Source organism: Babylonia areolata, chromosome 20, assembly GCF_041734735.1.
Source record: "Babylonia areolata isolate BAREFJ2019XMU chromosome 20, ASM4173473v1, whole genome shotgun sequence".
Classification (NCBI taxonomy): Eukaryota; Metazoa; Mollusca; class Gastropoda; order Neogastropoda; family Buccinidae; genus Babylonia; species Babylonia areolata.
In genome coordinates this window covers 33,705,339-33,730,607 of record NC_134895.1, presented here as the reverse complement: position 1 = coordinate 33,730,607, position 25,269 = coordinate 33,705,339, and the positions used below count along the sequence as shown (strand labels likewise).

At 41.6% G+C, this 25,269-nt stretch overlaps 1 protein-coding gene across 1 annotated transcript in view; it reads right to left on the bottom strand.

Annotated features, from left to right (window-relative positions):
• Positions 1-4,211: 4,211 nt before the first annotated feature.
• Positions 4,212-25,269, bottom strand: part of LOC143295436 (kelch-like ECH-associated protein 1) — a 36,667-nt gene continuing 15,609 nt past the window's right edge. The window contains 5 exon segments of the mRNA XM_076607130.1: positions 4,212-11,120; positions 13,442-13,618; positions 14,852-15,057; positions 17,034-17,257; positions 17,259-18,531. Of these exon segments, the coding sequence (XP_076463245.1) occupies positions 10,981-11,120; positions 13,442-13,618; positions 14,852-15,057; positions 17,034-17,257; positions 17,259-18,260 (1,749 nt within the window). The 5' untranslated portion in view covers positions 18,261-18,531 and the 3' untranslated portion in view covers positions 4,212-10,980.

Genomic DNA, 25,269 nt, shown 5'->3' with positions numbered 1-25,269 from the left:
TCACAGCCTAGTTCATGGATCAGCAGGGTCGGGCTGGATGATGTATTTATATATACATATATTTTTATGACTCCATTGCTTTTGCTATGTTTTTGTTTGCTTTTCTTTTGTGTGTGTGTGTGTAATAAAACCAGTTCCAACATTGAGTAATATCTTTGATTATTTTTATGTGATTATTTACACGTTGTAGTGGATTAACATTATTTTTGTTTTATATGTTTATTTATACTTATAGTGGATGAGTACCACTCCTGCAGCAATAATTTGAAATAAGAATTGTATTGGTTGATTAGACTATGAATGAGCTTGCAAATGGGATTAAAAATATTATAATCTGTCAGTCATATAGAAAGGTTAAAGATTGTTGGTGGGTTAAAGATTTGATACTAATGCATTTGTATCTTATACTTTAGACAGTTGAATTCACCTACATTCTGCATATTATGGAGGAAAGCTTTGCTTGATATTGTTACCATAATGTATACTTGATTTTCTTACCAGACTCATGCTGCTTCTGTATTTTACCAGTCAAGAACATATCATACAATCTTGCACCATAGTTCCCTTTAACATTGTACGTGTGACGTTCCATAAGCAGCTATGAGGATGGGTTTGGGTTCTTTTTCCCCAGCTGGCAAAGTGATTTCTAAACACAGTATTATTCATTCAAAAAATAGCTCAATATTCCATTGACTTGTACATTGACTTGCAGATAATGGATGAGTTAGAACTTGATACAAAAAATGGTTGTTGTGTGCTTGTGGTCAAGAGGGTGTTTTTTTGTGTTATGAACATAATACAATACAATAGTTAAGTTATTATTTAGTGCTGAATGTTGTGCACAGACAAATCAAAGTTTCTGAAATAGATGTTCCAAATATGTGATGAGGTTGGAGATTATAATTAACTGACAGGTGGCGTCTTTTGAAGGAAAAAAAAGTTCATATTATTTCTGTACTTGTCAGAATTTGGGAACAGAATGCAGATAGTCCTGTGACATACTGGAATTTTATGATGCGATTGACAGAAGTATATTTGTTGTTTTCAGGGTATGAGCCGCTGCTGTTCTTGATGTTCGACCACCAGAGCTCATTTTATGCATGTGGTTTATTGGTGGAATTTTCTGCTCATGCCAGATGAAATATTGGAAATACTTCTGCAGGCACTCTCACCAGCAGAGAGCAAAAACAGTTTGATAACTTGTCTCTGGATTTGGAAATGGATGTTTTCCTGTCCCTCTATAATTGACAAGTGTTTGGTTATTTTATTTTATTTTTTAATTTTTTTATATAACTCGTTCAACTGTGCGAAGTTTCCAGCCTTGGCAGACTTCTATGCCTTATTGATGTAGGAAAAATAATAACAGAAAATGCACTGTTTTTCCTCCAGATCACATGTGGACATATCCAGAAATAATAGTTCCCTTTCTTTGCAGTTAATGCGTATGTAGGATAATGAAAAATGTGTTGATGAGACAAATTTTTAATGCTAGAGCAATGCTTGGTGCAGGAGAAGAAAAAAAAGCTGAAATAAAAACAGTTGTGTATGCTGTGAATGCAGTTGCAATCAAAGGGTTTTCTGGGAGGTTTTTTTGGTGGTGGTGGGGGGGGGGATGGTATGTAGAGTGAGGTGACAGGACGTTCATTTTTTCAATTCTGTGCGCCCTGCATCCACTATTTGTCCTTTTTGTGTGGCAGTTAGTACTCTACAGTTAGCATATTTTCCTTTTATTACTTCCACCAAAAATTAAGAGTTCTGCTTCGGTACCATCATATTTTGTTCACTGACAGTTCCACAAGTTCCACAAATGTCAGCACAATTTGATACTTTGTGGCATATGTGATTAAAAAGAACTGAATGGGGCCACAATCCTGCTTGCATTTTGCCTGTACCTGTGATAGGGAACTGACTGCAGATGAAAGACAGATACAGTAACAGTGGTTTGATTTACCAGTACCAGCCTGTTTCTTGAGGTCCTCATGATCACGGAGAAATGTATACAAGTTTTTTGGTGTTCCTGTGCCTAAAACCACCATTTCCGTTGAAGTGGCAGTGATCCCCCAAAACAATGACATAAATTTTCCAGGAAAGGCTCCTATTTTAAGTGAAGAGATCTTGTTCAGCAGTAAAATTGTTCACCCTGAAATGTAACCATATGGTTTGCAGACAGATGGGCATTATCTTACAAAACGTCACAGTGATGCATTGTGTAGCTCCAAGGTTTGACACACCAAGGTCAGGCTGTGGTCAGTTGGACAATCAGCAACAAAAGATAATGGTCAGTGCCTTGCCCCCATGGTTGTTGAAGACAGGTCAGCTTAGGATGAATGAAAAGAGTAGGAAGAAAGAAGAGAGAATCAATAGACACTTCGAAAACATGAGAAAGTATTTTGTGAATGATATCATTTGTGGTATTTTTAATTGTGATTTATGCTTTTGGATTTTTTTCCTCAGTCGAAACACAAAATGGAAGAACTCCTGTTTTAATTTATTTTTAAACTTTCTTCTTCAGTCTCTGTTATAGTGATACAAAGTACAAGAAGAGCAAGATTCTGGACAAACGAAAAACCTGAAATAGGTTACAATTCTGATTCACCTGAACATTTTCAGATTTTGTTTACATGAGTGTTTTGCTTTCCTTGCATATCAATGGTTTATTTGTTGTATGAAGTATTAGCATTGTATGGAATTTCTGATGCAGAGTTATCTTTTGCTTGGACTGGCTGGGAACATTTGAAGCAAAAAAGAATTATTCTGAAAATTCATAATGCAAATGAGAACGGGTCTAACTGTTAAATTGATCTCTGAATGTGTGAAAAGCTGATTGAAAGATAGTAATGCGTCAAACTTCACCTGTGGTTTCAGTTTCATAGCATATTCTCTTTTGTGTTAAATGCAGTTGAATCTTTTTTGTTGGGCAGTCCTGATACAGCCCTGTGTGGTTGCCTGGACTAAAAAGCATCAATGTCTATTGTCTCAGCATATTCTGTTTTCTGTGGGATGGTATCATAGCATATTCTGCATTATTTCCAGGCCTGTGTGTGTGTGTGTGTGTGTGTGTGTGTTTCAAGCTGAAATGGGACAGCAGCAAGAAATTATTTACCTGTAAGAGAGTAAACTCTTGGTTTCAGCTCTTACATTTTCTCTGTCTTTGGCTCCAAATATTCATCTACAGATCCTGTTTTGAAGACACCTTGTTAGAGAGATGTCATTTTTTTTTTTTTTTTTTTTTGCTGCTCCGTCATCTGCACCATTTCAGTGGCATTACTCCCACGCCGCTCGTTTAGATTCCCCCATACACGGCCACACCCAGGTTTGTCCGTCGTAGTTCCAGTGTCGACTGTCCACAGGGAACCATCGATGTTAGGTCGCCAGGAGGCCACACACCAGAGGAGACCCTGCACTGCTGCTGAGTCACTTCGGTGGTGTTCAGTGGTGCCTGTTCTGTTTTAACGTACTTAGGACACCACCTACTAAGTCCCCTACTAACGACAATAATGGCTTAGTCGCGGAGCCAGACTGAGTGAGCGTCCCTCCCAGAGTGGAGACCGCCACCACGTCCCTCAAACAACAGCCCTCCATGAATCTGCCGACACTGACAACATTGACAGGACTCACCCCAAGCACGGAAGTGGAGGGGTATGGAAACTGAGGTCACCATGAGAGCAGGGCATGAAAGGCCACAGACTTTGAGGGTATTTTGTTTCTATTGATGACGATGAAGGAGGAGGAGGATGACGATGATGATGATGATGTTGCTATGGAGGTCCATTTTGGTTTGGGACTGCGTGACAAGGCTGTACTCTACGCTTCCTGTCATAATGATATCCCGGCGTTAACCAGGCCCGAGAGATACAGACACTTGCAGTGTTGGTCAGGTAATTTGAGCAACACACCCAAAGAAGCATCCTTGAAGTGGATGAAACTCGACTGTGTGCTCCCAGTCTCCCCATTTAAGCCCACAGCACACTCAACTCTGGGTAGGAGCCGGCCATGGGCCGAAAAACCCACCTCCACTGGGATTCGAACCCGCGTCCTTCCAGCCGTCAGTCCGCGACGCTAACCACTTCGCCACGGCGGCTGGTCCAGAGATGTCATATTAACATATCTTTGATTTTATTGTATGTTAATGTTTTATTTGATTAATTTGATTCAGTTTATGTTACATTTTATACAAACGTAGGCTCTCAAGGCCTGACCAGCATGTAAGGTTTATGTGTAGGTCAGGCATCTGCTTCAGTTTTGTTTTTTTTGGTTGGTTTGTTTGTTTTGTATTTAAAAGCAGATGTGGTGCAGTGTATATGGATCAGTCCAGATGCTTTGACACCTTGAAATTGAAACCAAAATGGAGAGATGGGCCCAATTTGAAAATAGTTTTGTTTATTTTATTGTATTTTTTCAATGTGTATCTTTTTTTCTTTAGACTGAGTGTGGTCCATTCTCTTCATCATCTGATCAGCATATCAGACCGGTTTCCCTTCTGTGCAGAGGCTCTTACACTGTCTTGTGGTCATGGGTGGATTAGTTTTGTATGCTTTGACACCTTGAAACTGAAACTTACACAAGTTACAGAGTTGTTCTGTTTCATCATATGTGGCTATAATGTGACCCTCTAGCAAGGGTCTGATCCCTGCAGGAAAAGAGCAGCAAGGTAAGTGTAGTGGATGTAAAAACATTTTAGGGTGAAAAGTTTCCTTTTAGTTTTGTATTTAATTTTGGATTGGTTCAGATGATGAACTCCTGTTCCGCTACCTTGAAAAAAAACAAGGGGTTGAGGGGACGGGGGAGGGGGAGTAAATTTCTCTGTTGATTTAAACAAATACATGTTTATTGATGGATTTCTTAGTTGGACGTCAACATTACTACTTTCTCTGATTCCACAGTGCTTTATGAGATAGTGTATGAATGTTTTTTTTTAATCATCTACACTGTCTTTCCCTCATTATGACCACCACTATCCCCAACCCAACCACCCACATTAGCACTTAAAGAACCATTTGCATTTTTGTGCTAACCAGACCTTGGCTTGAGTATCAATAACACGCACACTCACTCAGTCACACATACACGCACACACAAACACAGAGTTCATTAACATTTTCTCATTTACATAATTGCAACATGTTACTTCATTTTAGAATGAATCCATGGTCAACACTTCAAATTTATTAGAGGTTTTATGACAGATGAATGGTTTTGTCGCTTCAACATTTCACAGAATTTTGCTTCTGGTTGGTTAAATGTACATAGAACAACCACCTTGAAAAGTCAGTTGCCTTGCCTGTAGTTACCCTGGCTTCAGTTTGAAGCAGTTTTCCACATTTGTGTGTGTGTATGAACACGCACATCCATGCTCTATTCATTCCTTGTTCTCTCCAGTTTCTCTTCAAAGCATGCCTCTGCTTTCTCTATGTATTGTTGAAAAGGTGAATGTGCTTAATTTTGAAGTGAAAGACCACAGTGATACAGACAGCGAATGGCTCAAAATGTTATTGAAGGTATCTTTTTGCCAAAATGAGAAGACTCGCAGTGTATTGGGGAAGATGGGTTGGGAGGGTGTTGGGGAGAAAAAGGTGCGTGACCGCACCTTGTTAGTCAGCTTTTCTGATGAAATATTTCATATATCTCAGTCCTTTTGGAGAGCCAATGTTCCCCTCCTTGTGCACAAATCTTCTGATCTCCATGGTCTCTTGCATGATTCCTCGCTGGTTTGCAAGTCTTTTTGGTTTCATATCTGGATTGGATCGTCAGTATTTTTATCTTATCAGCCCTTTTTTAAAAAAAAATTTAATATTTGCTGTTCTTTTTTGATGTCTAACCAATTGAAACGACAAGCACATTATTAATGCTCTGATGACTTGGTTGCCAAGATTCCTGATATCGGCAAGAATGAATAATGCCTGTTCCATGATTTCTTTTCTCTGTCCAATTCTAGTGTTTTCCGCAATTGTTTTTGAAGTTTTGAACATTAGGTCTTCATGATCTGATACAGAAGCTTCTTCTCTGCACTCTCTGTGGAGACGGAAAATAAGGATTCATTTTATTTTCTTGCTTGTTGAAAAAGTTTTGGTCACTGAAATTCTAGTAAGTTTGGCATTAAGAGGATGCTGTGGACGTTAATACTTGTTATGTATACATTGAGACATTTAGACTTTGTTACTTTTATTAACTTTTGATGAAAAAGAAGGGTTGGGGTAAGAAGAAGAAGAAAAAACAACTATATTTTGCTTAACATATATGAATAATCCAGGCAGTGTTTATTGAGAATGCCATTGCAAAAAATAAAAGGTTGCATTTGAATCAGTTTGTGGACTGTTTGGAGATGAGAGAGAATGAGGCAGATGGAGAGACAGACAAAGAGAGTATGTGTAGGACAGAACAAACAACATTTACTCGGATGTGATGTTGCCCAGTACTACAAACATACACTTGGCACTGAAAGATACACACAGCTGTTCATCTGTTTTACAATTTGTTTATTCATCACCGGAATTAGCATGTGAAATGTTGTGTGATATCAGGGTTGATTTATTTATATCAGTATGAAAAAGTCTTCAAACTTACAAGCATCTAAAATAATGTAAATGGTCAACTCTGAGAATAAAATCTGACCCAGTGAAACTGAAAAAATGGCATGCAGTGTTCCATTTTCAGTTGTGCCACAGAATGACAAATTACATCAAGTAACTTCAGTAATAATTAACTAAGGATAACTCTCTCTCTCTCTCTCTCTCTCTCTCTCTCTCTATATATATATATATATATAATGAGAAGCCACATCATAACTCAAAAATCCTTCTCAAAGATTTAGCAAAAAGAGATAGAAATGGCAAACATTCATAATGACAGAAAGTGACCTATGTTGTTTGGAAGGAAAATGAGTGTTTTCAGAGTCCAGATACTGTTGCAAAGATTCCAGCTGAATCCCTGCTCTGATTTCTGTGTGCCATCCATTCCCTCTCTGTTCTGAGATGACTGATTCAGCTGCAAGTTATGAAACAAATGATAAACTAAATCCTTTCGAAATGCATTCATCAAGATTAAGACGGCAAATAAATTCATCAAGGCCTAAATCATATTTTAAATAAATCTAAATGTCAGTATTTGAATTATTATGTTTTGAAAAACTCCATAAGATGAACAAAACAGAATTCCCAAGGTATCAATATGAATACACAGTAAATTGGTGCTCGTTGGGCAGAAAATGGGTATGAAGGGTTGCTTCCCCTTGACAGTGTGTTCCTCCAGTTTGTTTTGAAAGTTCTGGGCAAATTTGGAGGAAAAAATGGAATTTAACAAGTTAGAGCCAGGCACATTGTGAGGAAACTCGTTCAAATAGGTCACTGATCATCAATGTCCTCTTCTTGTAATCTTAGTTAATGTTTTCCAGTTAGGTGATTAGGTGTTTTTTGCTTCCTGAAAATGTCTTGATTCTTCTTCTTGTTATTATTAAATTGTCAAAGACCCCATGGATGCAAGCTACTTCTTCTCGTCATTCAGTGATTCACAACTACTGTGACCCAATGTAAGAATCTGACAGAAAATGGATATAGAATGTATATCCAGAATGTATCGCCACCCAAAATAGTGTGGAAATAACAAAATAATGGCAGCAAAGAAACCGTCACACTCACAGATGACAGTCCGGTTCATAAATCTTTCCTCTGATTGATCTTGAAGAGTAGACTTTCTTGAAAGTTGCAGACCACAAATGAAAAAGAAAGATGGAAAAAAAAGTGTACAAAAACTACAGTTCACTTACAGGGCAGCCTTCAACATATCAAACTGATAGAAGAGAAAAAGAAATTCAATAAGGACAGACTTTTTTTTAAATGAATGGGTTCATCGCAGTTTGCAAAATGATAACTATGTACCATGCTAAATAAAACAAATATCTAATGTCTGTAAACTCCTGGTGCTAACACCTCTGGAGATTCAATTTCAGCAACTTTATTCTCTTTTGATTAGAACAGATATCACATTTTAAAGGGACAAACACAAGGCAGATAGGTATCACATTTATGGACAGACTTATTAGATATGCAATGTACGAATACTTTCAGTAGAAATATCAACGGTTTTAAGTAAGTATCAGTAGCACATCACTTCACTCTGTTCAGTCAGTCAACATCATCTTCTTTACCTTAAACTTTCAAACAGCACAAGGTTTCGAACCACAAAATCCATTCTTTACCCTTTAGTTAGTTAACAAACAGCTTATGACCAAGAAACTGAATCATCTCACAGACATTGTCTTAAATCTACCAATGTATCACACATTGCAAATTTTTAAAAAAGGCACAAATATCCGTGACAAGGCTCTGTCTGAGGTAATCATCACAAATAATAATAACAAAAAACTGACAAGAGCCTGCAAGTTGATGGAAAACATGCAAAATTCTTTTTATCAGATTTGACTCCAGTTGTGTGTCATATGCTCTCACATGAAACATGCACCATCAAACTAAGGTTCAGGTCTCCACCAACACACAACGAAGGAAAAGACATGAATTCACAAACGCACACAAAAACATGAATACACATACACACACACATACACATGCGCACACATTTGCACACACACACACAAATGCATACACACGCACAAACACAGTCATTTGCGAACAGTCTCGCACTCAGACATACACATGCATGTGTCCTTTCAATGATACAAATGAGAATCTGAATAAACATTCACTGAAGCAAAATATGAACACATTTAGTTCTTCATCTATCACATATGAAAAATGTAAGTGATAAAAAAAAAATCACAGAATTGCTAAAGAGATCTTTTCTTGGAAACAATATAGGCCAGATGTTTGGTTCTGCATGTGTGTGAAAGAGAGTGTGTGGGAGAGATACTGTGTATGTGAGAGAGAAGGAAGGAGAGAGACAGAGAGCGACAGTGCATGTGTGTGTGCATGTGTATGTGTGTGTGTGTTTCACAGAGAGAGGTAGCGTATTATTTTCTGCACTTTTTTCCTCCTAGCAAGTTCCTCATTTTAGCTGATTTGCATTCGTAGCCTTCACAATAACAGAATGGTGACAAACATTTTGCTCAAGAGTATGCAGACTAACAAAATGATAATATTGAAAATCACAGGTTTAGTTCAAATGTTGCCAGCAGTGCAAACAAGTTGCTTCCCTTTTACTCACACACGCACACACATACACACACACACATTCCACACACACACACAAACACACACATTCCACACACACACACACAGTGTAGAGACTGGGGAGTGCTTTGTGTACCAGTCTTTCCTGCAAACAGAAATCAAGTTGGCATGGTAATGCTGTTCTTAGTGGTGGCTTAATATACCAGAAGGAGTTATGTGAAACTCTGGACAACACAGATATTACTAGTATCTGAATATTGTTAGCCTTTGATATCATTCTACTCATACTACCTTCTTTTATGTTCACATCAATTGCTTTCTTGATAGTTAATAACAATGTTAATAATTCTATGACCAGTATGTTAGTGTTGGTAGTTTATATACTTATTCATGACCAGTATGGTAGTGTTAATAGTAAATAATTATTTATGACCAGTATGTTGATCACTGTTGATCAGTGGTACAAAAATTGTTTTGAAAAGTTAAAGGCTTCTGGTTCAATGTGCCACAAGATTGTTAACACGTGCTTTGGGTAAAAACATCAATCCTGAATACATGTCCAAACATACTGCCTCTGAATAATCTCCTTGCAAAACTGCTGTCCTTCATTTTGTGGGTGAAGATTCTGCATAATGAATTGCTCAGTTCTGAAATATAAATAAAAGGTTGTCTTTTTTTTTAAAGTTCATATCTATTACACTTATTGCAACGTACTGTGCAACATATAGTATGCCCCAAAATAAAAATTAAAAAAAAAGGGGTGTGGTGGGGGGTGCGGGGGGAAGGTTTCAACACACATTCCATAATCATTATGATTCATGCTTGTGTCAGAAATCACCATTTTCCCAGCCATTTACGTTAATATCAATTGGTACACAATAATGATATAATTTCTCTGCTACAACATGATATTTTCTCTTCAATAAAAGGCACTGAATGGCAGTTTGGATGAGTAGATGGGTGACAATGCGATAGAAACTTTTGTTTCTCAAAAATACAAACCATGTTTCTCAAAAATACAAACCACCATTTTTTCCCCTTGAGCACAGTATGATTACATAATGGGTAGAAGTAGACGTGAGGTAACTTTTTTCATCAGTCAAAAAAAGAAAAAGAAAAAAAAAGCAAGACAGAAATAGATTTACAATGTCTTTGCATACAAATCCCAGAATATAACACAGTGACTTGCAGTTTTATACTTGAATTCTAGATTGGTCCACAACATTCAATGCGTTTAAGTCAGCTTAACATTGACAAACACTTGCGCCCAGCTGTTGGGCTGCAGCGTCAGTGTAGTCCCCAAACAGCTGCGTGATACTCCTGTGTCTGAAGGGCAGTCCGTTCAGCTTATTCGTTATTGCAACAGTTTTCCACCTGATCAATTCACACTTTGACACATCCATCAGTGTCTGTTTATGATTTGCTGTGACAGAAAACCAGTAATTCATATCTTAAGAGCAGTCACAGGGACAGCATACATGTCCGTGCTGTGTCACTGCAAGACAAAGTGCACGACAAACTATGTCTTCTTCTTTTTTTTTTTTTTTGGTGCATGACAAGCCTCATGACAAACTGCATGACAAGGTTTATGACAAACTGCATGACAAAGTGTCAGTTGTCACACAGATCCTGTAAAACTGTGTCGTATCCCACTGTCAGTCACACAGGCCACCATCAGTTTCACGAAGCGACAGCAGTTGTTGCGTTAAGAGGCTGACAGCCTTTTAACACACATATGCAGAGAAGAGGGGACAGCAAAAACACAACAGGGCACTTTTCCCATCATGAGTGCTGACCACCAACCCCTGACATCACAGAGCAAGGCCACATGGTGTCCAGCTGTAGCAGCCAGCAACCGCTATCTCAGAGGGGGCTCTGCGCCAACGGTGACCCCGTGACCACTGCGACCGCAGGTCATGGTGGTGACCTCTTTCCAATCGTTGGTGTCAGGGTTGTACATTTCCACAGAGGTGAGGAAGTTGTGTCCGTCATAGCCCCCTGCACAACACAGCACAACACGGAGGCGGTCAGTCACCAAATATCCTGCACTGACCTGATGCTGTTCATGTCTTACAGTTACAAACTATCTCCTATCGTTAATTCTTTTTTTTTTTTTTATATTGCATTGTATAATCTACTTAGATATTTATGTCTTGCACAGCATCTATATACCCATCCTTAACTTTATTATATTTCAATGTGTAATTCACTTATATATTCATTTATTCAAGTATTACACAACATCTACATGCCTATATTTGTCATATTTTAATGTATAATTTACATCTCGGCTTATTTTGTTTGATTATCTTATTCCAGTTTATGTTAACGTTTTACACAAACCTATGGAAGGCCTGACCAGCGCGATGGGTTTATGAGGAGGTCAGACATCACCTCCTGTTGTTGCTTTTTTCTTTTACAAAAGCAGATGTGGTGTTGTGTAAATGGATCAGTCCCCATGCTTTGACACCTCCTTCAAACTGAAACTGATGCTTAAAACTTCATTTGTGTGTGACTGGTTGTCCATTAATTGTGTAAAGTTCTCTGAAATTAAACATCATCAAAAAGCGTAGCAAACACCGAACGTGTATAATAAATGTGTTTTTTGGGGGGGTTGGTTAATAAACAAATAAAACTACTACGACTAATAATTATAGATAGTACTTATATGACACAGAACTCCCCATATAATGGGCTCTAAGTGCCTTACATAAAACAAAACAGATAAAATATAAATATATATGTTTTTGTTTTTTCATGTGCAGAGGTATGCTATGCACTATTTTTGTTTTATGTAAGGCACTTAGAGCCCATTATATGGGGAGTTCTGTGTCATATAAGTACTATCTATAATAAATTTCTAATTTTTGTAATATGCTCAAATGAGGCATTTTAGCTGTAAGATGATTAGATTTGCAAATGTTGCCTAGCTACACTTTTGGAGTTAAAAAAACATTTTTATTTTCTCAACTTCTATGTGACATTGTTGTGTGTTTGGAAATGTTTGTTCTGGGCATGAAAAGATTATTTTGCAGTAAGGATAATTAAAACTTGAAACTTGTGTTTATACACCAAGACAATACTACAAAATGCAGATATGAACAATCAATCACAAACACACACACACACACACACACACACACACACACACACTCGCACTTCAATATCTATGGTAGATTACCTGTGCCAGCTTTGCTGAATTATGAAAACACAGACACACCCACCAAGCATCCCTCCCTGAGAAAGGAGAATGGCTATCTATGTAAAAGGGGACTGATACACATAAAAGCCCACACACAGAAACAATGGAACATGGAAGTCAACTGGGAAATGCTTGTTTTTCCATGTCTTCTTGTTTCATTGATGGGCAGCAACATCAACATTCTTTTGTATTTTCCAGAAACACTACAGCCCCGTAGTTTGATATAATAAAAAAAAATTTTTTTTAATGAAAATAACTATATCAAAAATAATAAAAAGATCAAGAAAAAGAAGATCAATAACAATAACAATGATAACAGTAATGAACACTTTTTCAGCGCTTTTGTATAAACGGACCTCAAACTGCTTTACAACATATATATACAAAAGTCACTGACTATGATTGACGAAATAACACAATAAATCACTAAACGCACAAGACGGTTACAGTGACTTTGAATGACGAAATAACATGCTAAATCACTAAACAAGACAGTCACAGTGACTTTGAATGACAAAATAACAAATTAAATCACTAAACAAGACGGTTACAGTGACTTTGAATGACGAAATAACATGCTAAATCACTAAACAAGACAGTCACAGTGACTTTGAATGACAAAATAACAAATTAAATCACTAAACAAGACAGTCACAGTGACTATGATTGACGAAATAACAAGCTAAATCACTAAACACACAAGACAGTCACAGTGACTTTGAATGACGAAATAACATGCTAAATCACTAAACGAGACAGTCACAGTGACTTTGAATGACAAAATAACAAGCTAAATCACTAAACAAACAAGACAGTCACAGTGAATTTGAATGACGAAATAACATGCTAAATCACTAAACAAGCAAGACAGTCACAGTGACTTTGAATGACGAAATAACAAGCTAAATCACTAAACAAATAAGACATTCACAGTGACTTTGAATGACGAAATAACATGCTAAATCACTAAACAAACAAGACAGTCACAGTGACTTTGAATGACGAAATAACAAGCTAAATCACTAAACAAATAAGACATTCACAGTGACTTTGAATGATGAAATAACACACTAAATCGCTAAAGAAACAAGACCACCAGCGACAGCGTGAGGCTCACCCAGAGCGTAGAGACGGTTACAGACGACGGCCACACTGAGGGCAGAGCGAGGACTGTTCATGGGCGTCATGAACTGCCAGCAGTTCTTCTCAAGGTTGTACCGCTCAACTGACCGCAGCTGACATGAGCTGTCATAGCCACCCACCGCGTAGATGTACGACCCCATAGCAACGACCCCTGTCAACGTATGACCTCGTAGCTATGACCCTTGTTGACAATGTATATAATCATGTCCTCCTTAGCTATGACCACTGTCGACACTGAATGTAATCATGTCCACCTTAGCTACGACCCCTGTCAACATTGTAATCATGTCCCCTTAGCTATGACCCCTGTCAACACTGTCTGTAATCATGACCCTTATAGCTAAGACCCTTGTCAACATTGTCCGTAATCATGTCCCCTTAGCTATGACCCCTGTCAACATTGTCTGTAATCATGACCCCCATAGCTAAGATCCCTGTCAACACTGTATGACATCATGGCAATAACCCCTGTCAACATCATATTATAATCAATCCCATGGCAACACCCCTATCAAATGGTATAATTGTGGCACTAAGGCAATGACCCCTGTCAATTTTGTATGTATGGCCCCATGGCAATGACCTCTGTCAACATTGTAAATTATGACCCCATGGCAATTACCCTCTGTTAACATTGTATTATGACCCCATGGCAATTACCCTCTGTTAACACTGTATTATGACCCCATGGCAATTACCCTCTGTTAACATTGTATTATGACCCCATGGTAATTACCCTCTGTTAACATTGCATTATGACCCCATGGCAATTACCCCTGTCAACACTGTATATTATAGGCCCATGGCAATGACCCCTGTCAACATAGGTGTGATGTTGGTTTCACTCAGCATGGACACTGTTATCCTCTTTGTAGATAGATAGACAGACATAGATATACCGGTATCTTTCAGTAAGTAGATGTGAACTGATGATTCCATAGGTGAAACAGAAGTATTTTACTGTTAGAACTCACCAACATGAGAAAACAGAAAGGTTGAGAGAGGGTGGGTGGGGGTATGAGGAGAGAACAAATGACAAAAACATGTGTACCATATATACACACAAAAGAAGTAAAATTACAGACACACACACACTACACACACACTCTCTCTCTCTCTCTCACACACACACACACACTCTCACATGAACAGCCATAAGACATTAAATAACACCCTACATCATCAAGACCACCATGCATGCAAATCTGAAATATAATGGACAGCAAAACAGTGAACTTCAACAAGGAGATCAAAAACAAAAATTACACACATGATATAATGACATATGATGTCAACCCCTCTGCATGCAAAAAACAAAACAATACAAAAGCGAAACAGGCAACGATCAACTGGGACACACACAAACAACGCACTACGTACACACCTGCTCCGCTTCGCATTGTGTTCATCGGCGCCACAGACTTCCATTCGTTTTTCTCCGGGTTGTAACACTCCACACAACTCAACCTGTTGACGCCGTCGAAGCCGCCAACCACAAACAGCAGACGGTTGATGACAGCACAGCCCACACCGATACGCCGAGTCCTCATGCTGGCGATCATCTCCCATGTGTCCGTTTCTGGGTTGTATCTGTAGCAACACATGAACCATGTCAACACTGAATGGAACATGCCTCATTTTAAAAACATACCCATTCTAAAAGATAAAGATATATATGCTTGCCCAGTCTAGGGCTTCTGGTATTGCTTGATTTTATTCATATTATTTGGAATGTGAAAATATCATACTGATTGTTTAACTCCTTGACTGCTGATGATGAATATGCTTGTCAATGAAGGGTGTGTCATCTCAGTGAGATAAGACAGAGCTTACAGGTCAGGATGTCAGTGAAGGGTGTGTCACCTCAGTGAGATAAGACAGAGCTTACAGGTCAGGATGTCAGTGAAGGGTGTGTCACCTCAGTGAGATAAGACAGAGCTTACAGGTCAGGATGTCAGTGAAGGGTGTGTCACCTCAGTGAGATAAGACAGAGCTTACAGGTCAGGATGTCAATGAAGGGTGTGTCACCTCAGTGAGATAAGACAGAGCTTACAGGTCAGGATGTCAGTGAAAGGCTGTCACCTCAGTGAGATAAGACAGAGCTTACAGGTCAGGATGTCAGTGAAGGGTGTGTCACCTCAGTGAGATAAGACAGAGCTTACAGGTCAGGATGTCAGTGAAGGGTGTGTCACCTCAGTGAGATAAGACAGAGCTTACAGGTCAGGATGTCAGTGAAGGGTGTGTCACCTCAGTGAATTAAGACAGAGCTTACAGGTCAGGATGACAGTGAAGGGTTGTCACCTCAGCGAATTAAGACAGAGCTTACAGGTCAGGATGTCAATGAAGCGGCTGTCACTTCTGTGAGATAAGACAGAGCTTACAGGTCAGGATGTCAGTGAAGGGCTGTCACCTCAGTGAGATAAGACAGAGCTTACAGGTCAGGATGTCAGTGAAGGGCTGTCACCTCAGTGAGATAAGACAGAGCTTACAGGTCAGGATGTCAGTGAAGGGCTGTCACCTCAGTGAGATAAGACAGAGCTTACAGGTCAGGATGTCAGTGAAGGGCTGTCACCTCAGTGAGATAAGACAGAGCTTACAGGTCAAGATGTCAGTGAAGGGCTGTCACCTCAGTGAGATAAGACAGAGCTTACAGGTCAAGATGTCAGTGAAGAGCTGTCACCTCAGTGAGATAAGACAGAGCTTACAGGTCAGGATGTCAGTGAAGGGCTGTCACCTCAGTGAGATAAGACAGAGCTTACAGGTCAAGATGTCAGTGAAGAGCTGTCACCTCAGTGAGATAAGACAGAGCTTACAGGTCAGGATGTCAGTGAAGGGCTGTCAATTCTGAGAGAAGACAACTTACAGGTCATGATGTCAATGAAGAGGTTGTCACCTCACTGAGATAAGACAGGGCTTACAGGTCAAGATGTCAATGAAAGGTCTGTCACCTCAGAGATGTAAGACAGAGCTTACAGGTCAGGATGTCAATGAAAGGTCTGTCACCTCAGTGAGATAGGACAGAGCTTACAGGTCAGGATGTGAGTCACCATTCTTTATTTGGACTTCATTCGGCTAAATCAAACTCACCAATTAAAAGAGAACACAAAAAGTACTGATTGCACTTCGAATGCATGTAACACAGATCACATTCCACCAAGGTTCAGCTGATAAGGGGTAGAATATACTCAGTATCAAGAATGGCTCATGTATTTACTCAGTCTCATCCAGCACTGCTTAATTTGACTGTTAAAAAAAACACAACAACAACAAAAACAAAAACCCAGAAAACACCAACACCCAAAACAAGATACATTACTCAATTTCTTGTTTTTGAAATAAATAAAATCTCCCCATATCCTTTGATGCTTTTGATGTTCATGATCCAAACATGTAAAATAAACATGACAAAAAATTTTGAAAAATTAATAGTAACTATTCTTTTCAGTTTGGCTTCATATCTCCATATATATATATATATATATATATGGAGAATGGAGACTTTAGATAATGTGTGGGTGGTGAGGCTGCGTGAGTGTTGTGAGGAGTGGTGCACATGCCTGTCTCACCTCTCAGCGGAGTTGTGGTGGGTCTGGCCTTGTGAGCCGCCCACAGCGTAGATCATGTTGTCGATCACTCCCACTGCCACACGGTTCCTGGGAACTGACATGGGTCTCCGCGGCACCCAGATGTGTCGCATGGCGTCAAACATGTTGAGTCCGTCAGAGTCCATGTTGCCTTCATGGGAATTGTTCCTGCCCCCGACCACATACAGTGACCCCTTCACCATCACCTGCCCCCAGCCCACTGCGAGGGGTCGGGAGGTCAGGGAGGCGGTGCCACTGCAACGTCTTGGGGTTGTAACACTCAAAGTTGCTAAGTGACTGACGCAGGTAGCCCCCAACACAGAATATCACCAGCGGAAAGCAAGGCATGCGAGGACAGTCTCCCCCTGCCTTGTGCATTTTCAGCTTCTCCAGCTGGTCAGCCAGAGTCTTCACACACTGAGGCTGCTTCCTGAGAATGGGGCAGTTCTTCAGCTGCTGCTCCAAGAAGCACGGTGCCAGGTTGGTCAGCCGCACACCAGCCAACAGCGAGTCCAGCTTGCACAGCCGATTGTCCATGTCATGCTGGACCCAGCGAATGACAGCCTTGTAGACCTCTGACTCACACTTGATGTTGAGCTCATCCTTGCTGAGCAGAGCACACACCTGGCCGTAGGTAAGGGTGTTGAATTCCTCCCCCTGGATCACCTCACAGAAACGCTTCAGGATGAATGTCCGCGCCTTCTGCTCCAGCTCCAGACAGCCGTGGGCGGCGGCAAACTCTGCGATGCCGATGCAGTTTGAGGGGTCCAGCTGGTGCTCCAGGAACACAGAGCAGGCCTCCACCACGTGCGACATCTGCAGCATGGTCGCCGCCGCCAACAGGTGGCACACGTTGCTCTCCGATATCCGCACCTCTGAGGTGTAGGCAAACTCCACCAGCGTGTTCAGAGTGCAGGCCGACATGCCCTGTAGAGTGATGCAAGACATATCCTCCTCCCGCATGCCCCCTGTGAACATGGCCCTGAAGTAGGGGGATGCCGAGGCCAGGACCAGCTTGTGGGCCTTCACCTCCTCACTGCCGATCTTCAGGGAGATGTCGCACAGTTTGCGGGACACAAGCAGGTTGTGCATCACCTCCATGGCCTCCTTGGGGTGCTTCATGATGTTGAACAGCATGCTGCCGTCAGCAGGTTTCTGGGTCATCATGGGTTTAGGCCTGTAGCAGGCCATGGGGGGTGTCTGTGCCATGGTGGGGATGTGGGTGTGGGTGGGGACTGTGTACAGTAGATGTGTGAACCCCAGCAGACAGGTGGTGTCAGTGGAACTGGCAACACTGGTCAGGTACCACTGATGTCTCCCTCTGCCTTACTGGAGCAGCTCCAAAGACATGTTTACGACGCCGACTCAAGTCAACCACCTATGGACATGGAGTCCAATGTCTTTCTCTGTCAGCCATCATCTTACTATCAGGCTGCGTTTTGCTCCACACGATGAGTTCCATGCTAACCTTTTAAAGGATCTGCAACATACATCAACAGATGTTGAAGTTCATTGTTTAACAAGTTGCTCCAATTGTAGAAAGAAGACGCAAGACCTGTCAATGCTATTGCCTGCCAACAGTACAACTGCATTCATGCATTTGCCTTTGGGCTGCGTTCTCATCTCCAGAATCACTGACATCTTCATCATTTGCAATGGACTTCCATGAACAAACTGATACCACACAGACACAAATCAAATGCCTCGAAACTAAGTGAAACAAAGTTCTCTCTCAGTGTGAAACTTGAGGGAATGAGGATAGGGCAGGAATAAAAGAGAGACAGCACTGCCTCTTGTATTTGAAGTGAAAACAATGCAACACCAACAATGAGGGGGGAAAATGACAGGAAGATATGTTTCTTGATCAAAGTGAAGCTAAGACAGCACAAGATAGGAAACTGTGGACATCTCTTATCGTAACTGACGTAAGGGACAGGATAAGATAGGCATGGTAAAGTAAGGTATGGTAAGGCAAAGTAAGGCAATGTAGGGTATAGTAAGCTACAGTAATGTAGGGTCAAGTTAGGTATGGCAAGGTTTGGTAAGGTAACATGAAGTTTCCCAACTCTGCCAAACTTTCATACAAGAAATGATGAAATTAAAGAGACTGATCATCTCCAAAGTCTGCCACAGCAAGCATCACCAGCCACCAGCTCCAATCCAGAGAAACCTTCAACACCTCTGATCAACAACTGAAAGCTAAACACTCTAGAACGGATTTTGTAAGGAAACAGTTTGACCCAAACAAAAACCAACATGTATTTGATAAAAAAAATGAGGATAACAGGGAGTGAGTTGGGACTGAGAGAGTAGGAAGCTGGGGCAGTGGAGATTTCACACATTTCTGAAGCAGACGTTTTGTCCTCAACCTGCCGAATGCAAATGGGAAAAAAAATCTGTCTGCTACAACAACTCCCAAGAAAAAATGAAGTGAGCTGAAACAATAATAATAATCATCACTATCATTATCACTTATCATCATCATCATTACTACGATTATTGTACAATGACAATTGCTCAAAACCTTACAAAACTTTTTGTTGTTGTCGTTGAAAATTTCAGGAAGGAATCGATTAAATAAAAAAGTTACAAAAAAAGAAGAAAAGAAAAATCCACCAGACTTCATAGTGAGTATCCTTTTTGACAGATGATGTTTCTAAATGACGTTCAGTTGTTGTTGTTGCTGTTTGTTTGTTTGTTATTTGTTGTGTTTTGTTACTCTGTGAATAGTACCTTACTCTTTATTTTTCATTTATTTTTGTGCAAGCAGACTAGCTTGAATTGTATGGAAGAAGGAATTGTTTAATGTCCCGTCACACATATCAATGATTGAAGACATTTTGTTAAAGTATTTATGAATACATCTGAGTATTATCGGTTAGAAGGGGTGGGAGATGTGGATGAATGGAGGGCTGGGGGAAACTGGGCAAATTGTATGCCTCTGTCTATCTGAAGAAAAAGTACTGTGCTTTCTTTGGGGACAAAAAAGAAAAAACGAAGAAAAAAAAAAGAGATAGTGAGATCGAGAGAGAGAGAGAGAGAGGGGGGGGGGGGGGGGGGGGTTGTATGGGGAATATGTACAGAAGAGAGAGGTGGGGTGTGGGGGGGTGGGTGGGGGTGAATGGGGAGAGGGAGATGAGGGGAAAATGGAGAGAGAGACAGAATCAAAGAGGTAGAATGAGAGACACAGAGGGAAAGAAACAGAGAAGGGGGAGATATAAAAGGGATAGACTGAGAGACAGAGACAGATATAGAGAACAAGACAAGACAAATTTCCGAGGATAATAAGCACTCGTGCGCTTTTGATGCCATCCAGTCCTCGTGCGGCCCCAAGTATGTTCTGCACAACACAATACTAAAAAATGTCATTCGCAAAATGTTGAGAAAAGAAACACACATCAAACAATAAGAAGAGAGAGACCGAGACAGTAAGACTTTGAGACAGAGAGAATCTCTGTGCATTACATGTAACTTAAAAAAAAAAAAAAAAAAGAAAGAAAGAAAAAAAAGATCAACACCCCATACATGACACAGCTGTTTTCTAACTCGCTGACCTCATGTGCCCGGGGCGAAAGTCCTTTACCCGTATGGGAAAGTATATCAAGAATGCTGAGTCAGTCCCTGTGTTACACTTAGGCTGGGCTGGGCTGGGCAGTAGAATTCTGTCACATATGTAAGGGTCTTCTCATGGGGTATGTCATATTTTAGTATCCTGAATTCTAGGGCCTATTTCATCGGCAGTTTTCGTGCATTATTGAACAGATGTTACCATTAGACATAATGATGTTACAACCCATTTTCAGTGGCTTTCCACTTTATTTCGCTTGAGGGTTATTGTACTTGATTTTGATGCAGATACATCTTGCCAGGTTAAAAAAAAATCGTCTGCAGTTCGTGTGCTCATTCAGTTTGTGCCAATGAGAGAGCCACTCTTTTCCTTTTTGCACCCCCAAGCCCCTAAAAAAAAAAAGAAAAAAAAAAAAAAAAAGCAAGCGGCTTGAGCAAGCGTCGGTTCGTGTTCATGAAATGGGTCTTTTCGCGTCGTTTCTAATCCTTGTTTGGAAGATTACACGCTTAACCATGATACCATTTATCATATACCTGCACCTGCATTGCAAAACGTTTGTCAGAATACGCCGGGTCTCAGAATTGAGCTGGGATACTAAAGTAGGAAATAACCATGCAAGGGCATCATCCAGCGCTCTTGTTTCGACATGATTCAATGACTGAACTTACCGCAGATGGAGAAAAACAAAATTTGTGCGGAAAAGAAACCCCTGAACCATTTTATCGGTCTGTGAACTAAGTACTATCAGTCTGGCAGGAAACTTCCGCCATCCATACAACAACAACAACAACAAAAAACCATCTTCGCATATTTTAGTGTTTAAATGTATACACTTTCGGTATGAAAAAAAAATTCACTCATCTTTATTATCCCATTTTAATTCTTGTTTCCATGAAAGGCTCGACTGATTCGTAATTATAAGCAGAACTGACATCGGAAAATATATGAAACAAAACAACAACAAACCCACTCCCCCTCCAAAAAAAACCGGTCATTCACGGGCAGACTGTCAGTTACATCGTTACAAGGATTTACCAGCATGGAGACCGTTTTGCTCCGCTGTGACTATACATAGCGCACTGCATAAATGTTTGGCCGAAGCCGCAGAACCAGGGCAACGAGGTCACGACCCTACATCCTGCATGTCTGTGTATGGTGCAAGTCTTAAGTAGATATACACACAGTCACTATCTATAAAATAGGACTTCGAAAAGGGCTACTGCGCGCACGCTCCCGGACTCGCTCTGTATGCAGTTTCAGTTTCAAGGTGGTGTCATAGCCACTGACTTATCTATAGTAATAGTTTTAGATAAACCTATAGATATAGACCGATTATACACATCATTTATAATATTTATAATTATATGTATTTATCAGTTTATCTAAGACATCTGTTTACACGTACAGGTCTGTATCGCAGCCGGCGTGCGGCCGGCCGTATTGATCCATACATAATACTTAGCCTATGTGCGACGGCCACAATTCAGTGTTGTTAAAATAACAATAATAATAATAATAACAATAATAATGATGATAATAATAATAACAACAACAACAAAAACAATAATAATAATAATAACCGGCAATAACAAATAAAGAGAGATAAACGATAAAAGGCCAAACGCCGGCTTGGCCTTCGCATTTACCCAACATGCAGATCAGGCCTTGACTAAGCCTAACCCTGGATTATGAAACTGAAAAAAAAAGGGCATAAAATGAAAGTTGAAGCCGGCAAAACTGATAAACAACCACTGAAGTAAATAGCTTAAATTATACTGTTATACAGTATATATAGTGAAAGGTAAACAGAAGGCAATCAAACTATTGAAACAGAATTGCCGCCCACATAATTAACCTACTGCTTCTCTCTCATTAAAAAAAATTTTCATTTCATTCATTTTGCCCATTGCTCCTAGTGGAGCACAGGCCATCGACGGCCCCTCGCCATCGCACTCTGTTCTGGGCTGTTTGGCCATTCCAGTCCAGTTGGTGGTCCCTTGCTGCTTCAGCTCTGCCTCGGTATCTCGCCTCCAGCTGTTGCGAGGCCGGCCTCTCTTCCTCTTTCCCTGCGGGTTCCAGGTCAGGGCTTGGCGTGTGATGCTGGACGCTGGCTTCCTGAGGGTGTGTCCGATCCAGCCCCACTTCCTCCGCAGTATCTGCTTGGCCACTGGTTCCTGTCCCGCTCCCTCCCACAGATCTTCGTTTCGGATCTTCTCCTGTCATCGGATCTTGTAGATGCGCCTCAGACAGGTGTTGTTGAAGAATGTCTGAATCTTCTGCTGCATCGTCTGTGTTGTCCGCCATGTCTCGCATCCGTAGAGCAGAACTGACTTCACACTGGAGTTGAAGATGCGGAGTTTGGTTTTCATACTGATTGCTCCAGATGCCCAGATGTTCTTGAGCATGATGAAAGCTGTTCTTGCCTTGCCGATTCTGGCTGTGACGTCTCGGTCCGTGCCTCCCTGTCGGTCAACCACGCTTCCCAAGTAGTCGAAAGACTCCACCTCCCTGATGGGCTCTCCACCGACTGTGACTGGAGTGTTGGCAGTGGTGTTGATCTTCATCAGCTCGGTCTTCTTCTTGATCTTGAGCCCTGTCCTGGCTGACGTGGTCTCCAGGCGAGTGGTCTTGTCCTGCATCTGGCTGTAGTTGTGTGACAGGAGAGCCAGGTCGTCAGCGAAGTCGAGATCGTCCAGCTGTGTCCAGAGTGTCCACTGTATACCGTTGTTCCTGCCTGTTGTAGTGGTCTTCATGATCCAGTCGAAGACCAGGAGGAAGAGGAACGGTGACAGCAGGCACCCTTGACGAACTCCGGTCTTCACCTCGAAACTTTCGGACAGCTGGCCTGCGTGGGCAATCCTGCAGCTCATGTCCTGGTAGGTGCACCGGATGAGGGAGATGATATTCTCTGGGACTCCGCAGTGCCTCAGCAGCTTCCACAACGTCTCTCTGTCCACACTGTCGAAGGCCTTCTCATGAAGTTGATGTAGAGGGGGGAGTTCCACTCCAGCGACTGCTCCACGATGATGCGCAGGTTGGCGATCTGGTCGGCACAGGATTTGTTCCGCCGGAAGCCTGCCTGCTGGTCTCGGAGCTTGGGGTCGACGGCCTCTTTCATCCTTTCCAGTAGCACCCTGTTGAGAATCTTGCCTGGCGTTGACAGGAGCATGATCCCTCGGTAGTTGCTGCAGTCCCTGAGGTCTCCTTTCTTCGGCAGCTTGATGATGATTCCTTCTTTCCACTGGGCCGGTACCTCCTCCTTCTCCCAGATCTTGCTGAAGAGGCTGTATAGCATGTTGACAGCTGTTTCCGTGTCTGCTTTGATGGCTTCTGCTGGTATCTCGTCCAGCCCTGCAGCCTTCCCATTTCTCAGAGTCATGATGGCCTTCTTGATCTCTACCTTTGAGGGTTTGTCGCAGCTGATGGGCAGTTCTGTCTCTGCGGGTGGAATGTCTGGTGGTGGGTCAGGGGCGGGGCGGTTCAGCAGCTCCCTGAAGTGTTCTGCCCATCGTTTCAGCTGTTCCTCGGTTGTTGTCAGTGGGTTCCCGTTCTTATCCTTCACTGGCTTGTCTGTCTGCTGGAACTTTCCCGTCAACTTCTTGGTCACCAGGTACAGGTCCTTCAGGTTCCGCTGTCCGGCTGCTGCCTCTGCTTGACTGGCCAGGTCGTCGATGTAGTCCCTCTTGTCCTTCTTGATGCTCCTCTTTACATCTCTGTCCGCTGCTGTGTGCCTTTGCCTCAGTTGCTCTTGTTCTGCTCGTGTTCAGCAAAGTTTTCTTCTCTTTCCTTGTTTCCAGCTTGTGGATGGCATTGGCAGAGATCCATTCCTTGTGTTGAGTTTTCTTCTTGCCAAGGACCTCTTCACATGTGTCGTGCCAGAGCTTCTTGCTGTGTTCCCATTGTGTCTCGATGTCCATCTCACCGTCTTTTATCAGCTCTTGTAGTGGCTGGAACCTGTTGGAAAGGCTGATCTGGAATGCTGCTTGTGTGTCCTTGTTTCTGAGCAGTCCAACATTGTACCTTGTCCGTGTGTTGTTGGCGTTGGTGAATCTCTTGAGGCGAAGTCTCACAGTCGTTGTAAGAAGGTGGTGGTCTGATGACACATCAGCTCCTCTCATCACTCGTACATCCTGCCATGATCTCCTGAACTTCCGGCTAATGCAGATGTGGTCGATCTGGTTCTTCGTGACGTGGTTCGGAGATCTCCATGTGGCTTTGTGGATGCGCTTGTGTGGGAAGATACTTCCTCCTATCACCAGCTGGTTCAGGGCGCACAGGTCTGCAAAGCGCTCATCATTCTCATTCATCTGTCCCCGTCCGTGTGTCCCCATGGTGTCCTCGTAGCCGGTGTTGTCCCTTCCGATCTTGGCGTTGAAATCTCCCATCAGCAGGGTTATGTCTTTGGCTCCTCTTCTGTCTATCACTGTCTGTAGTTGTTGGTAGAAGTTATCTTTCTTCTCTTCTTCCGCATCATTGGTGGGAGCATAGCACTGGATGATGTTCAGCCTGATGTCATTCTTCTTGGTGGTAAACTTGGCTGTGATGATGCGGGAGTTGACAGGTTCCCAGCCGATGAGTGCCCCCTGTGCCAGCATCAGGGCCACACCCTCAGTGTGGGGGGATCCATCCTCTGTGTGTCCTGAATACAGC